At 41.1% G+C, this 17,237-nt stretch overlaps 1 protein-coding gene across 6 annotated transcripts in view; it reads left to right on the top strand.

The window, feature by feature from the left end:
* ADAMTS9 (ADAM metallopeptidase with thrombospondin type 1 motif 9) overlaps positions 1 to 17,237 on the top strand; it is a 267,952-nt gene that overhangs the window by 78,718 nt on the left and 171,997 nt on the right. For all 6 annotated transcript variants that reach the window (XR_008844950.1, XM_056524547.1, XM_056524546.1 and 3 more), the window contains 4 exons: positions 4,416 to 4,456; positions 7,298 to 7,403; positions 9,351 to 9,494; positions 16,894 to 17,035. Coding sequence is in view for 5 of the 6 variants with exons in the window: in XM_056524547.1 (XP_056380522.1) it covers positions 4,416 to 4,456; positions 7,298 to 7,403; positions 9,351 to 9,494; positions 16,894 to 17,035 (433 nt within the window). In the remaining variant the exon portion in view is untranslated. The remainder of the gene's footprint in view (positions 1 to 4,415; positions 4,457 to 7,297; positions 7,404 to 9,350; positions 9,495 to 16,893; positions 17,036 to 17,237) is intronic.

Raw genomic sequence — 17,237 nt, 5'->3', positions numbered from 1 at the left:
CTTTCCATCCTTTAGTTATATCTGTTAAAAGGAAAGTTGCATACCAACCAATATGACCACCATTACAGCTAAGAGTTGTGGCTCTCCTTGACCCAACTTTCCTACAATACCTATAAGAGTAAGAAAAGATTTCACTCTTTTTTTTTTTTTTATGTTCTGTTAAAAGAGTTCACCTTTTTTTTTAAATTCTATTAAAATGCTAGTAGGGCATTCTTTGTCAGAGCTTGCCTTGTGGATTTTTACCACTTTGTATGGTGGTATTGCCTTGCATTTCCAATGATCCGCCTTGTTGCTGTGCCTCTTTACTTCACAGATCGTCACTACCCTTGGCTGTAGGCAACAACACGCAGCTCAATTGTGCAGGGGCAACACTGTTCTGTAGTACAGTGCCAATAACCTGCTATAAGCCCATAGTATGCCACTAAGGTTATAAGAAGGCACACAGACTTTTTATGAATATATTCTCTCCTTAAAGGGGTACTCCCGTGGAAAACTTTTTTTTAAATCAACTGGTGCCAGAAAGTTAAACAGATTTGTAAATTACTTCTATTAAAAAATCTTAGTAATTTTTAGGGGCTATATACTACAGAAGAAATGCTTTCCTTTTTGGATTTCTCTGATGTCACGACCACAGTGCTCTCTACTGACTCTCTACTGACTCTACAATTTTTGGAACTGTCCAGAGCAGGAGAAAATCCCCATAGCAAACATATGCTGCTCTGGACAGTTCCTAAAATGGACAGCAGAGGTCAGCAGAGAGCACTGTGGTCATGACATCAGAGAAATCCAAAAAGAAAAGCATTTCCTCTGTAGTATACAGCCCATAAAATGTGTTGGAAGGATTAAGATTTTTTAATAGAAGTAATTTACAAATCTGTTTAATTTTCTGGCACCAGATGATTTAAAAAAAAATAAAAAGTTTTCCCACGGGAGTACCCCTTTAAAGTATCGCTTAACCCCTTAAGGACTTACGCCGTGACCCCGCATCACACCGGGTCGGTCCCGGCTATGATTACCCTGGGCTAACAGCGTGCAGCACCGAAGTTGACCGCCGCATCTGAAAATGAAAGTAAACGCTTCCCGGCTATGATTACCCTGGGCTAACAGCGGGCAGCACCAAAGTTGACCGCCGCGTCTGAAAACGAAAGTAAACACTTCCCGGCAGCTCAGTCGGGCTGATCGGGACATCAAGATAAAATCGCAATGTTCTGATCAGCTGGGACGCAGGCGGAGGTCTCCTTACCTGTGTCCACGGCGTCCGATCGGGGTTTGATTGCTCGAAGCCTGAACTACAGGCTTGAGCAATCAAGCCCCTATCTCGCTGATCCGTGCAGAGCTATGGCTCTGCAGGGATCAGCATAGGAGATCAGTGTGTGCAGTGTTACAGGTCCCTATGGGATCTATAGAACTGAAAAAAAAAGTTAACAAAGGTCATTTAACCCCTTCCCTAATAAAAGTTCAAATCACCCCCATTTTCCCATAAAAAAACTGTGTAAATAAAAATAAACATATGTGGTATTGCCGCGTGTGTAAATGTCCGAACTATAAAAAATATATCATTAATTAAACCGCACGGTCAATAGCGTACGCGTAAAAAAAATTCCAAATTCCAAAATAACGTCTTTTTGGTCGCTTTTTATATCATGAAAAAATGAATAAAAAGCGATCAAAAAGTCAGATCAATACAAAAATTACACGTCGCAAAAAATGAGCCCTCATACCGCCCCATACGCAGAAAAATAAAAAAGTTATAGGGGTCAGAAGATGACAATTTTAAACGTATAAATTTCCGTGCATGTAGTTATGATTTTTTCCAAAAGTACGACAAAATCAAACTGATATAAGTAGGATATCATTTTAATTGTATGGACCTACAGAATAAAGATCAGGTGTCATTTTTACTGAAAAATGTACTGCATAGAAACAGAAGCCCCAAAAAGTAACAAAAATTGCGTTTTTTCTTCAATTTTCAAAGTACTAGATCTCAGTATCAGTTCACACTAAATATCAATTATTGTCATCTATACTTTAACGTTTAGAGTCATTGGACGAATGATATCTATCATTAGTAAGTACAAATACGCCTCCACATGAAAGTAAAATATTCACCTGATGTATATAGCTAGTTTTCAGTTTACCAACACCCACTGTCAAATAGTTGATTTCCAACAACATCAACACCCACTGTCTATATTCATATACCTGAATCCAGAATTAATGATAGATACCTTTCATCACCATGATCCCCGGTACAACCAAATTTACATATACAGAATAATATCTATTAGAATAATGAACCTTACAAGTATGCGTTGTATTTATGGAACTCACTACCTATGTTGGCAGACTAGGATCCAATGCGCACATATTAAACGTGCGTAAGTCACTAATAGCATCGTTAGAACAACTAAACGCATTCCATAATTACCATCATTGCTGTAAAACAATTAAGTCCGCAGACATGCGCGGAATCTGATATCGGGACATCTTAAGTCGGACGCAGGCGCAGTCACTGACTAAATCCAAGATTGAATCTAAGTCCACTGACATGCACGAACGGCAGATTGCCGTGGAGCGGACATGCGCAACTGCCCGTAACTGTGATGGATCATTATTAAGTGCGGAGACATGCGCCGCGCACCGTACATACGTAGGGATAGTAACGGGGAATGAAGTGTGCTGATGGTAGGGATGATATCAACACACAGTGACGTGGCATGACCGGATTGGTCAGTCACATCACTTGAGTCCAGATAGGCTGAACAATCGGCGCACAATGATGCAGTGCTTTTTGACATCACCAACAGAGGATATAAAAGGGAGAGCGGACCAAACGAAAAGCCATTAGCCTCTGTACCTTGATAAAGTTGGTTTATCCAACGAAACGTCAGGAAGCGGAGGGCTATTCACATTTTAACCAGCAGCTACCAGTGCTTTTTTGTTAATATAGCGGCATCCATAGATTAGTGCCAGTAAAGCACAATACCATTATAAAAGAAGTTATAGGATGCTTATATACTATTCAAGCAACTACTAGCTGTGCTTTTAACCACAACACCGGAGCTCATATATATATTTTAAATGCTCTAATAAAATTTAGTTTTAAGGGGGGTTTCTAGTTTAGGGTTAACCCCTTGGGGGGCGACCCCTAAAGGTTGTTGTTATATATAATTTGCCCTGGAATCTCTGGGGAATTTTTGTTGTTGTTATTTTTCTTCAATTTTGTCGCGCAATGATTTTTTTTTTCGTTTCGCTGTAGATTTTTGGGTAAAATTACTGATGTCATTGCAAAGTAGAATTGGTGGTGCAAAAAATAAGCCATCATATGGATTTTTAGGTACAAAATTGAAAGGGTTATGATTTTTAAAAGGTGAGGAGGAAAAAAACGAAAGTGCAAAAACCAAAAACCCCTCAGTCCTTAAGGGGTTAAGAAAGTCTCAACAACATGTCACACAGACATGTGAAAAGTTTTTATCGGTCCCCCAGTTTTTATCGGTCCCCCCAGGGGGCGGAAACCTGCACAGTTGAGAGGAATTCAGACTAGTGAGCTAAATTAAAAGTGTAATAAAAAAATATATAAAGGTGCTAGACACATAAAAATTTGATGTACATGGTCAGAATTAGGTACTGAGTGATATATAAAAAAAATATGTTTTTTCTGTTGGATCTGACAAGTACGCTTTAAATGACAGTAATGCTTTAAAGGCAGTGCGTCTAGGGTAGAATATCACAGAAGCATCATACTGCATTACACAGAATATCTACAGCTCTATAATACAGATCAGAAACTCCATTTGTCACAAAGCAGGGTCTATCCGGGTACATGATGAGCTCTGATGTGGAACCATAGGGCCCAGAATGACTTGTGCTTTCATAGCAACGGCTGTGTTATATTATACTTGACAGGGTCTCAGGAATGAAAATATTATAGGGTGTTTTTTTGATTTTCACAGGTGTCGATGTAAACTGTGATAAATGAAGTGGACGATTAGTTTAACATACTGTCACCAGCAGCAGATATTTCATTTAGCGAGGCTTACGTCAACACACTAATCCCACAGCTGAGGTCCTGTTGCTCTAAGTAGCTCGAAACTGTTTTATGAATTAACATTTAATATATGGAAAAGTCTAGTGTGTGGAAATTATGTATGTGCCGTTCTCCCACTTCTCATTGTGAATGGAAAGACTGGAGGCCATTGTACAATCATAAAAATAAATCTATAGATGTTTGTCTTAAATAGACATAAACCTAAATGGACGTGAGTAATCAAAACTGGTGCAAAGGGGAAATTGCAGTACTGATAGGTCCCTATGGAAAACTGACCCACTTTTTTCATGTGCATCAGTTTTCACAAATCTGCCCCCAAGTGTGTAATGATTTCCACTTTGTAAAATACATTTTTTTTCATTTCCAGACAGGATATATGTAGAGCTCAAGAGAAATGTGATACTTTAGGTAAGATATATTATTTCATTCATTTTTTGTGGGACATAATATTGTTAGAAATATTGCTCTTTGTGACAGCTAAATAATTTCCTAATAGTTTCCTAATAATTTCCTAAAAACACTAAAGTTGACCCAGGGTGTAACTATATGGTGTGTAGTTGTTAGGGTCACATAAAATCCATATTGCTCATATACACTGCTCAAATAAATAAAGGGAACACTTAAGCAACACAATGTAACTCCAAGTCAATGACACTTCTGTGAAATCACGCTGTCCACTCAGGAAGCAACATCAATTTCACATGCTGTTGTGCAAACAGAACAGACAACAGGTGGAAATTATAGACAATTAGCAAGCCCCCCCCCCCCCCAATAAAGGAGTGGTTCTGCAGGTGGTGACCATAGGCCACTTCTCAGTTCCTATGCTTCCTGGCTGATGTTTTGGTCACTTCTGAATTCTTGTGGTGATTTCACTCTAGTGGCAGCATGAGACGGAGTCTACAACCCACACAAGTGGCTCAGGTAGTGCAGCTCATCCAGGATGGCACATCAATGCGAGCTGTGGCAAGAAGGTTTGCTGTGTGTGTCAGCGTAGTGTCCAGAGCATGTATGCGCTAACAGGAGACAAGCCCATATATCAGGAGACGTGGTCCGCTACCTCCGCCTTTGAGCAAGAAGGAGCACTGCCAGAGCCCTGCAAAATTACCTCCAGCAGGCCACAAATGTGCATGTGTCCACTCAAACGGTCAGAAACAGACTCCGTGAGGGTGGTATGAGGGCCTGACGTCCACAGGTGGGGGTTGTGCTTACAGGACATTTGGCATTTGCCAGAGAAGACCAAGATTGGCAAATTCGCCACTGGCATTCTGTGCTCCTCACAGATGAAAGCAGGTTCACACTGAGTACATGTGACAGATATGATAGAGTCTGGAGGCGCCGTTGAGAATGTTCTGCTGCCTGCAACATCCTCCAGCATGACTGGTTTGGCGGTGGGTCAGTAATGGTGTGGGGTGGCATTTCTTTGGGGGGCTGCACAGCCCTCCATGTGCTTATGTAGAGGTAGCCTAACTTCCATTAGGTACCGAGATGAGATCCTCAGATCTTTTGTAAGACCATATGCTGGTGCAGTTGTCCCTGGGTTCCTCCTAATGCAAGACAATGCTAGACCTCATGTGGCTGGAGTGTGTCAGCAGTTCCTCCAAGAGGAAGGCATTGATGCTATGGACTGGCCCGCCCGTTCCCCAGACCTGAATCCGATTGAGCACATTTGGGACATCATGTCTCACTCCATACACCATGTTGCACCACACACTGTCCAGGAGTTGGGGGATGCTTTGGTCCAGGTCTGGGAGGACATCTCTCAGGAGACCACTTCATCAGGAGCATGCCCAGGCGTTGTATGTAGGTCATACGGGCACATGGAGGCCACACACACACTACTGAGCCTCATTTTGACTTGCTTTAAGGACATTACATAAAAGTTGGATCAGCCTGTAGTGTGGTTTTCCACTTTGATTTTGAGTTTGACTCCATATCCAGACCTCCATGAGCTGATAAATTTGATTTCCATTGATAATTTTTGTGTGATTTTGTTGTCAGCATATTCAACTATGTAAATATGAAAGTATTTCATACGATTAGTTCATTCATTCACATCTAGGATGTGTTATCTTATTGTTCCCTTTATTTTTTTGAGCAGTGTAGTAAACCTGTACTAAAAACTACACATAATAGTGAAGTAAAGGGGTCATATTGCAGATTCTAAATCTGCAATATGGCGCTGGATCAAAGGATCGGGCATATTGAGATCTAGCTATGAAATCATATCAGATCCTCATTTCCTCCAAAATGTGTCTTCCAGGGACAGTCAAAAGGTCCCTGTACATATTAGATCAATGGCAGATCCTGTCAAAATAGTCAGAATGGGCTTGTCTTCTTGATGACCCCTTAAATTGCCAACCCGGAAGCACGAAATGGGAGCAAAGGCATCATGTTGAAGGGTAAACTTTTATGGCTGGTCTTACATTAGCCATAGCTATTGGGAAACATTGGGGGGTTTTTAAATCATTTTTTATACTGCTTTAAAAAAAAATTGGACCCTATTAAGCAAATAGATCAAGTTCAATCCACCATTAAAGCGATACTCCGCCCCTAGACATCTTATCCCCTATCCAAAGAATAGGGGATAAGATGTCTAGGGGCTGAGTACCCCTTTAAGGATGAAATTTGGATAAAATAATTAGAATACAGACAGGTTTTTCTGGGTTATAAGTAGTTACAACAGTAATAAGCCTTTCTACAAAATGTAAAACTGTGATGTCAAAATTGTGAAAATATATTCAGCAGTTATTGGCCAATTCATTTTCAATTTTTTTATGACAACTATTTTCCTTTTTACCTTTATTATTGTTTTATAATGCTTGAAGCTGTAGATTTTGGATCCTATAAAACTGAGGTCCACAACTTTTTTTCCACCTTGTGAGCAACAATCAATTTTGAGTCATATCAGGACAACATTCAACTCAACAATGGAGACATCATAATTTGCAAACAGTATGCAGTATTTTTTAATATCAGTGCATATGATTATAAGGACCCTTATGGCAAGCCACACAGCTGGGAGTCATAAACCTCCCCACTGCTTAGGGACCACTGCTATCAAACAGTGAGTCCAGGCTGAGCAGATGAATGGGATCTCTTAAAGGATCCATTCCTGTACATCTGATTTTTATCAGCAGTTTCTATAGAATAGTATAATTATACAAATAAACATCAGTCATGTTGTATGATATAATCTAGCCATGATCCAGTAATCATATCATTTGGTTTATCTATCTTTGTTATTGGCAGGTCTGGCTGAACTTGGTACAGTGTGCGATCCATACAGGAGTTGCTCTATCAGTGAAGACAATGGCCTAAGCACGGCGTTTACGATAGCACATGAGCTTGGACATGTGTACGTTTCATGTAAATACATTTGTCTTTGAAATAAACCATTCTATATCCACCTTAGGATGGGTTCACAAGCTATGATTTTCACATCTAGCAATTTTCTCAGCAGCTACCTGACCACATTTATGGGTTATTAGGTGGAAATTAATGTAGCATATAAAAAACCTGGGTCATCAGACAGGACCTTTTGTGATTATATATATATATATATATATATATATATATATATATATATATAGCAAACGAAATAGGCGACAGCACTCTCATAAGATGCAAATAAGCTGTCTTTATTCACATAGGCGTGGTGGCGACGTTTCGGCTAGCTCACCTAATGGCTCGATAATGGCTAGGTGAGCTAGCCGAAACGCCGCCACCACGCCTATGTGAATAAAGACAGCTTATTTGCATCTTATGAGAGTGCTGTCGCCTATTTCGTTTGCTGTCTATGGAGATCTGTGACCTGGATCTGTCGTGACTATGTGCACCTCATCATTTTTGTAAGGAACTACAGGAGTGCTGTTCTCTTTGGATTTTTTATATATATATATATATATATATATATATATATATATATATATATTGTGCTGTATATATGCAGGAGTCTTATTTATACCTCAGCAATGGATGAATGTCTTCTCAATGTTTAGACTTTATGGCCCAGATTTATCAAACTGTGTCAGAGAGAAAATAGAGAGATTTTCCCACAGCAGCCAATCACAGCTCAGCTAATGAGCTCTGGTAAAGTTAAAGCTAAGCTGTGATTGGTTCTTGTGGGAAAACCATTCTATTTTTTCTCTCACACTGTTTGATAAATCTGGGCCTATAGGTTATAGAACTTTTCACATTATATTGATAAATCACTGCGTGTAAACACTTGTTGGACATCTATCCATCTGTCTATCTCATTTCTTTCTTTTTTTCATGTTTATCTATGTATCTCGTATAGATAACTATGGTATCTAAAGGTATTGTCCTAGTAAACTCATTTTCAAAGTGAAGGTTACAAAATCTTGGCAGCTGCTATGCCCCTCTAAAACTGACGGATAAACTGCCCCCATGAAGCTGATGGATACACTTCCCCATATACTGATGGATACACTTCCCCATAAAGCTGATGGATACACTTCCCCATATATACTAATGGATACACTTTCCCATAAAGCTGATGGATACACTTCCCCATAATACTGATGGATGCACTTCTCCATATACTGATGGATACACTTCTCCATATACTGATGGATACACTTCCCCATAATACTGATGGATACACTTCCCCACATAATGCTGACAGCTGCAATGCCCTTTTAACACTGAAATCTACAGTGCCCCCAAAGTACTGACAGCTAGAATACCTCCTATAACACTGACATCTACAGTGCCCCCATAAAACTGACAGCTATAGTGTTCCATAATACTAACAGCTTTAATGCTCCCATAACATTGACATCTACAGTGCCCCCATTATACTGACAGCTATAGTACCCCATACCACTAACATCTACAGTGTCCCCATTATATTGACAGTTACAGTGCCCCCATAAATACTGACTGCTATAATGCTCCTGAAAGCTTCAGTGCCTACATAACCCTAACAGCTATTGTGCCTTCATACCATTGACAGCTACTGTACTTTCATAATACAGTTTGATGAAGTGCTCATATAACAGTGCCAGACACAATGTTAAATTATCAAAGCTGCTGTTCCTGCTACTTCCTTTTCTTCTGCTGAAAAAGATGAAATGACAGAAGCAAACCCTGACATATCAAATCTACCATAGCAAATAAGATGTGACAGGACTGTTAGTTGTTGACCATTCCTACCACGCCTTACTGCAAGTGCACTTACTGTTTGTCACTCTAGTGAGATTCTCATTGTGTATTAGATAATCTGCCCTGATTTATACTTATTTTACATATTGTTGACTGACTCATCTCCATGTTTCCTCAGATTCAATATGCCGCATGATGACAGTAATAAGTGTAAAGAAGAGGGGGGCAAGCAGCAACATGTTATGGCTCCAACGCTCAATTTTTACACCAACCCCTGGATGTGGTCCAAATGTAGCAGGAAGTATATCACACAGTTCCTAGAGTTAGTACCACATTTCTTTAATCTTCTACTCTAAGTCTTGGGAAAATATTCTCTGAATATGTGCCAAAGTGTGGGAATGGGTGGGCATTCAGATACCAAATTAAAGGAATTTTAGATTAAAATTGTTTTATTCGTTTGTATTTTTTTTAATTGGAGTATATTTCTTCCACCAATGAACATTGTTACAGAGCTCCTCTAGTTGTGATCCTGACAAGCTTTTTGTTGTTGTTGCATTAGACAGTTACCTAGGCAGGAGTTTTTCAAACCTTTTCCTATGGGGCCTTATAGTCAAAGCTTAGTGGTAGCTAAATCTCCCACTGGTCAGCATCTATGCCCAAAGAGAAACATAATGCAGAGTGAAAACAAAAACATACAAGCTTGGGTGCTACCTGGTTCTGTTACCTCAATATAACAAATAGACAAAGAACGCAAATGTACTGCTTGCCTTATGGTGTTGGATTCAGGGCTCAACACCTAATAGGGCATATTGTAGTGGATATGTTCTCTGTCAGCTGCCTGCAACCCTAACCAGTTGGGGAGGACAGTCCTGCTTTAGAAGAAGATGGATCCCAGGGGGATCAATAAAAAAAATAGGCTTTCCATACGTGCAGACGGAAGCAGTGCAACAAGTACTTGCACACTTTCGGCACATGCATGGCGGTGACCTTGGGGTCACGGAACGCTCCTGTTGGTAAATTTGGGGTTTTATGATCTTTTATAAAGTTTGTATTGTGCTCATTCTGTATGGACTTTATGAAGAGTGAGTTAGTGTTTCATAACGCGTTGTCCTATACTAAAGATTCCTTTTATAATTTTCTTTGGTGTCTATGATCACTTGTTGCACCAATATGGTATGAGCCTACGGGAAGCCCATTTTTTAATAGATCCCCCGGCATCCAACATGTTCAAAAGCGAAACATATTTATATAATATGGATAGCGTACTGTGAATTTTTTTCGGGATGTGTAAAAAAGACAGAAGAAGGGTAAGGGATTTTCAAATAGAGGGGAGGACATCCAGTCTATATTTTAGTAAACTGTGTTTCCATGTCAGACCAGTAGACATTAGTAAGTGAGTAAATACCTGTATTTTGTCTTGAGGTCTAGGGTGGCAACCACTGTCTTCCGATTGTTGGTGGGAAACTGGATAGAAAAAGGTGACATAAGGGCCCTTTTTACTAAGAGTGGAGTGTAGGTTTCTTTGTGGGTTTTAACTCGCTACAATTTATTTTTCCACGGTAGTTACTAAGGTTTCCCTACATTTTCCACTTTCCCTACATTTTGCTTTTTTTACACATGCTCTGATCTGTCTGGTTTCCTGTCTGGTTTTCCACCACATTTTCTGTGGAAACCTTAGTAGATATGTTGGGTTTTTGTGAAAATGTTGGGAACACGCCCCTTTTCTCAATGGACATGCCCATTTTTGGGAGAGTTAGTCTGGGTTTTTTCAATTCTGGCGCAAATTCTTGTGCAGACAGAATTTCTGGCGCAATGCAAAAGTAAATGAGGGCCAATGTCTATACATTTGTAGGAGGGGGACAAGGACAGAAATGGGAGATCTGACATATTGGAGAGTGATGATCTCCATTCGGAGAGAGACTTTGTACCAGGGTGTGAGTAGCATATCTCATGGTGGAACCAAAAAATCATACCAGTTTTGTCTTGACATATATGTGTGACTTCAAGAGGATAAAATATTCCTTCATTTAATGTCTCTGCCTGAATTGTACCCTCTCTCTCTCTTCTCAATGACAGTATTTTTTTATTATAGTTACTATTCCTTACCCATTTCATATGGTAATGAAATCTTTCTGAATAAAAAATAACCAACACTTTACAAAAAGAAAGCCTAAAGCTTTGAAGAATTTTCTTTTACAGCTTCCACCAGGGAAACATTGTTTAAATTTGTGTCACCTTGAGGAGTTTAAAGGAAATTTGTCCCCTCACAGAGCTTAAAGGCACTTCAAATATCCACCGTCCTGTCAAAGGCATAGAAATACATGAAGCCTTTGTGTATATTGCAAAGTATTTTGTCATATCAAAGTTACTGGCATTTTCTGGCATATTTTTCCTTCATGCATGGGTAACCCTCAAATTCCTGTCAGCTAGGTATACACAGTACATCAAAACAGATTTAAGAACCTCTGCTATATCTTGTGAGGGATTGTTCAAATGTCAGAACCTGCCATTTTCTTGCCAGTACATAGTTTTAATAGTGCACATTTATTTGTCTCTGGTGACACTCGGAGAGACTACGGTCTGCGGCGGAGACGTTGAGTGGCACGGATGTCTCACATTCTAAAGTGGACTCCCACGAAGTCTCTTAGTATGATGCATGAAGACGGTCTTCTTGAACTAATAAATTATTACAGACGCTGAATGCGGTAATAAAAAAAAAGGCGTAATCTCAGTCTGCTGGCAGCCCTTGCTGAGCATTCCTTGTCCGTAGAAACAGGGTAACCACAGTAACCGGTGGTCTCATGCTGGCCTAGGATTTTCTAATTGGACATTTTGTTCTGGTATGACAGAGTGAGGGGATACCTGGATAGGGAGAGGAAACAAGGCCTCCTCTGCAAAGCACCATGAACATTTCTATGCCTCGCCCAAGTCGCTTGTTAGAGTCACAATGGCACAGTGGTTTTCTTATAATATGATTGCGATTTAATGCTAACAGACTGCTTTGTTTATATGCAACAGGAATCTTGTAGAAGGAAAACACTTAAGGCAATGGTCTAGTGGTCTCCTCCTCAATGACTGGACATTAAAGGGAACCTGGGTCACATTGAATATGTGGTCTGAGCTGCAGACATCATGTTACAGAGCAGGAGGAGATGAGCAGATTGATATAAACATCCAGCTTTCATTTTTCAGAGACCTTTTTAAAAATTAAAGAAGCAATCTGAAAGGTTACTATGGGTAACAGCTCCACTGTTCCTTTGCACATGGTTTGATAAATCTCCAGCATAGTTTTGTGAAAATAGTTTCAGTATAAGGATATGCTCACACAGCAAAATGTCCGCAATTCTGCAGAAATTCTGTTTAGCAAAGCTTGCTGAACAGAGTTGTGGCATTGCAGTGGAGTTTTGGTGGATTTTAGAAGAATTCTGTGTTATCTAAACACTGAATGCTGGTGAAATTCAAGCCCCATTGATTTCAATACGATTCCACCAAAGAATTCCGCTAAATTTAAGACTAGTCTTATACTTAGACAGAATGCGGAAAGCAGAATTTCTGCAGCGGTACGCCCGCTGTGGAAATTCTGCTGTCTGAATGGGACTGCAGAATCCCATTCAAATCAATTTGCAGTAAATTACAGCAGAATTTCTGTCGGAATTCTTTCGCAAAATTTCACACAGAAATTTGGCCCTGTGAACATACTCCAAGGCCATGTTCCAATGGCGGACTTTCCACAATTCTGCATAATTTCCATTCTGCAAAGGTTGCTGAATGGAATTGCAGAATCCCGTCAGAATTGCGCCAGAATTTTAGCGAAATTCTGTGTTCTCAAAATGCAGAATTCTGTTGATATTCAAAGCCCCTACTTTAATCAGATTCCACTTGGAAATTCCGTAAAATTAGAGACTAGTAAAATTAAATTAGCTAAATTTTGCTGAATACAGAACTTCTGTGGAGAAATTGCAGCTGCAGAAATTCCACTGTGTGAATGGGACAGTGGAATCCCATTAAAATCTATGGGCAGTACATTTTGGTAGAATTTCTGGCAGAATTCTTCCATGGATATACTCACGGAAATATGAAAACTGTCTGAAAATGTCCTAACTCATCTTTTATTTATGTAAATATTTGCTCATTCAAATTTTTTATGGGTGGGCCTACTAATTGATTGAAAGATCTCTTTATATGGACACATACTCAGATAGCTGTCAGGACCGCCTACTTGACTATTTTGCCCAGAATGATCAGAGATTTACATGAATAAATGACCACAAAACCATATTTCCATCTGCTCAGCTCCCCCAGCTCTATAACACGCCTGTATATCAGACTTTATTTTCAACATGACTGATTACCTTATGTCAGTGTTTTCCAAACAGTGTGTCACCAGCTTTTGCAAAACCAAAACTATAACTCCCAGTTGTATATCAATACCAGTTGAAGGCCTTGAGCAAGAGTGGTACTGTTTCCAGACAAAGATGAAGTGTCAGAAACAGGTCACCCGTCTCAATAGAAAAGCATTCATAGCAAGCAAGGGGTTCAGGAACTAGATCAGGGGTCCTAAAAGGGCATGGAGGGTGCACAAATACCAAGCATTTTTGTTCTGGGTGGTACCATTATTGAGGACTCACATCTTAAATATGGGATGCCACTTACCGTATATACTCGAGTATAAGCCGAACCGAGTATAAGCCGAGGCCCCTAATTTCAACCCAAAATCCCAGGAAAAGTTATTGACTCGAGTATAAGCCTAGGGTGGGAAATACATCATCCCCCCCCTGTCATCATCCAGACCCGTCATTAACATCCTCATCATCATCACCGCCTCTCATCATCCAGACCCTCATCATCATCACCTGTCATCATCCCCTTGTCATCATCCCACACATCCCCCCTTCATCATCCCCTTGTCATCATCCCCACCCCCCTTATCATCCCCTTGTCATCATCCCCACCCCCCTTCATCATCCCCTTGTCATCATCCCCACCCCCCTTCATCATCCCCTTGTAATCATCCCACACACCCCCCTTCATCATCCCCTTGTCATCATCCCCACCCCCCTTCATCACCCCCTTGTCATCATCCCACACCCCCCCTTCATCATCCTCTTGTCATCATCCCACACCCCCCCCCCCTTCATCATCCTCTTCTCATCATCCGCCCTCAGTGGTCTTCAACCTGCGGACCTCCAGAGGTTTCAAAACTACAACTCCCAGCAAGCCCGGGCAGCTGGGAGTTGTAGTTTTGGAACCTCCGGAGGTCCGCAGGTTGAAGACCACTGCGGCCTTCGACATCATCCAGCCCCCTCTCACCCCCTTTAGTTCTGTACAGTACTCACCTCCGCTTGGCGCTTGTCCGATGCTGCAGGGCTGTCCGGAGAGGAGAGTGGTCCGGTCGGATAGTGGTTCCGGGCTGCTATCTTCACCGGGGGTGCCTCTTCTCCGCGCTTCCGGCCCGGAATAGAGGCGTTGCCTTGACAATGACTCAGAAGTACGTTGGTAATGAACGTACATCTGCGTCGTTGTCAAGGCAACGTGACTATTCTGGGGCCGGGCCCGAAGCGCTTAGAAGAGGCCTCCCCGGTGAAGATAGCAGCCCGGAACCAGTATCCCACCGGACGACCTCCTCACCGGACAGTCCTGCAGCACCGGACCAGCGCCGAGCGGAGGCGAGTACTGTACAGAACTAAAGGGCGGTGAGAGGGGGCTGAATGATATCGAAGACCGCAGTGGTCTTCAACCTGCGGACCTCCGGAGGTTTCAAAACTACAACTCCCAGCAAGCCCGGACAGCCGATGGCTGCCCGGGCTTGCTGGGAGTTGTAGTTTTGAAACCTCTGGAGGTCCGCAGGTTGAAGACCACTGCGGGTGGAGAGTTCACTCGAGTATAAGCCGAGGGGGGTGTTTTCAGCACGAAAAATCGTGCTGAAAAACTCAGCTTATACTCGAGTATATACGGTATATGTAAATTATTGCCAACTGAAAACCTGAATTTTCTTACTTCACTGCATTGGTTGCTCATAGTATATTATTAGCATATGTGGTCATTATATGTACTTCTTCTGTTTAGTCTTATTTAAATAAAAAAAAACATAAAGGGACCCTGCAGCCAAAACTGACAGTCTGTACAATGCTAGTACAGTGCCTGGTGGGCAGTGCATGACACAAGAACTCAAAGACCGTTAACAAAAACTTTTCATATAATGTAGAATATACCATTCCATGTACAGTATATTTGTAATACATTGATTGAAAAATTTGTATATGTTTGGGTGACAAAATGCTGTCCCTGAAGTTATTGCCTGTATGTCTCTATGAGGAGTCCAAACACAGGAAGCGAGGGCAGTACAAGCTTGTCCTCAGTGCATAGAGCCCTGCTTGTCCTCAGTGCACAGAGTCCTGCTTGTCCTCAGTGTACAGAGCCCTGGTTGTCCTCAGTGTACAGAGCCCTGCTTGTCCTAAGTGTACAGAGCCCTGCTTGTCCTCAGTGTACAGAGCCCTGCTTGTCCTCAGTGTACAGAGCCCTGCTTGTCCTCAGTGTACAGAACCCGGCTTGTCCTCAGTGCACAGATCCCTGCTTATCCTCAGTGTGCAGAGCCCTGCTTGTCCTCAGTGCACAGAGCCCTGCTTGTCCTCAGTGTACAGAGCCCTGCTTGTCCTCAGTGTACAGAGCCCTGCTTGCCCTCAGTGCAGAGACCCCTGCCTGTCCTCAGTGTACAGAGCCTTGCCTGTCCTTAGTGTACAGAGCCCTGCTTGTCCTCACTGCACAGAGCCCTGCCTGTCCTCAGTGTACAGAGCCCTGCTTGTCCTCAGTGTACAGAGCCCTGCTTGTCCTCACTGCACAGAACCCTGCTTGTCCACCCACACTTCCTGTATTTGGACTCCTCACAGATACACACAAGCAATGCATTTTTTAACCAATGTATATTACAAATATAGATATAATGGTTTTATCTACATTATATAAAACGTTTTGGTTAACGGCAGGTACTCTTTAAAGTGCATGCTTTTTTTGCAGGATCAAAGAGTGCAGAGTTCAGTGTTTTATGTACTTTTAAAATGTTAAAAAGATGGCTGTGTAGTTATTTTAGCATACGTTACTCAATGTTAGTTAATGGCAACATTAACATATATGTTTTGCTTTGTATTCTGTTAACATATAAACATATAAGCTTGTAAATGGGGCCTATTTCTTGCCCTGTCTCATAGGCCATTTTCTAGGCATAACATACTGTATACATTTTCATTCAAGTATCAAAATAAATAAAGGTGTTTAGTATTCAATAAAAGGCGTACGGTCCAGCAGCAAAACTAAATTCTTCTTTGAGGAGGACTTATTGAGTCTGTCATATGCTAGACTAACACAGAATAGTAGACATGACAACTGTTTAAAGCAATCTTTATGAAGAAATGCTGCATCTCTAAGTCCCTTCAGCTTCTCTTCTCCTAAGCTTTCATGTCAGCGATGCCTGAATTATTCTCAGTACATGATCGCTCCTCTATACCTGCTGTAGAGACATCTTCAATAGTTCTGTACACCGCCAGAATCGAAGGTATTTTGACGATAAGGAAACATCAAGTGAAATAATATTTGCTGCTGGAAAAATACAAGAAAGATCTTGTGGTGAAAATGTATTGTTCATTGTATACAATTGCAAAAAGACAAAAGTGGTATGTCAGGGATGGTCATTTATACAGTGCTGATTCTGTGCCATTCCCTTCCAGTACAGGATATGGGGAATGCTTGCTTGATGAACCTGTATCAAGATCATACTCCTTGCCTCAGCAAATGCCTGGTGTCATATACAATGTCAATAAGCAATGTGAGTTGATATTTGGGCCTGGATCGCAGGTGTGCCCATATATGGTTAGTACCTTTATATTTTGAATTAATGAATATATATATAGTCTTGCTGTGCTATTGTTACAATGTGCTTTTGGCGGTTCTCCATGTTTACAACTGCTAGTTTTCTTAACACTCCTGGGCCTCAGTGCTAAGAAGTACTATGGAGCTTGGCATGTTTTTTCATATCCTATGAACCTGAATGTAACACTTCTGTGTGCCCCTG

The sequence above is a fragment of the Hyla sarda genome, chromosome 6, assembly GCF_029499605.1.
Source record: "Hyla sarda isolate aHylSar1 chromosome 6, aHylSar1.hap1, whole genome shotgun sequence".
NCBI lineage: Eukaryota > Metazoa > Chordata > Amphibia > Anura > Hylidae > Hyla > Hyla sarda.
Note: the sequence above shows the minus strand (reverse complement) of the source record. Positions and strands in the feature narration are given on the sequence as shown.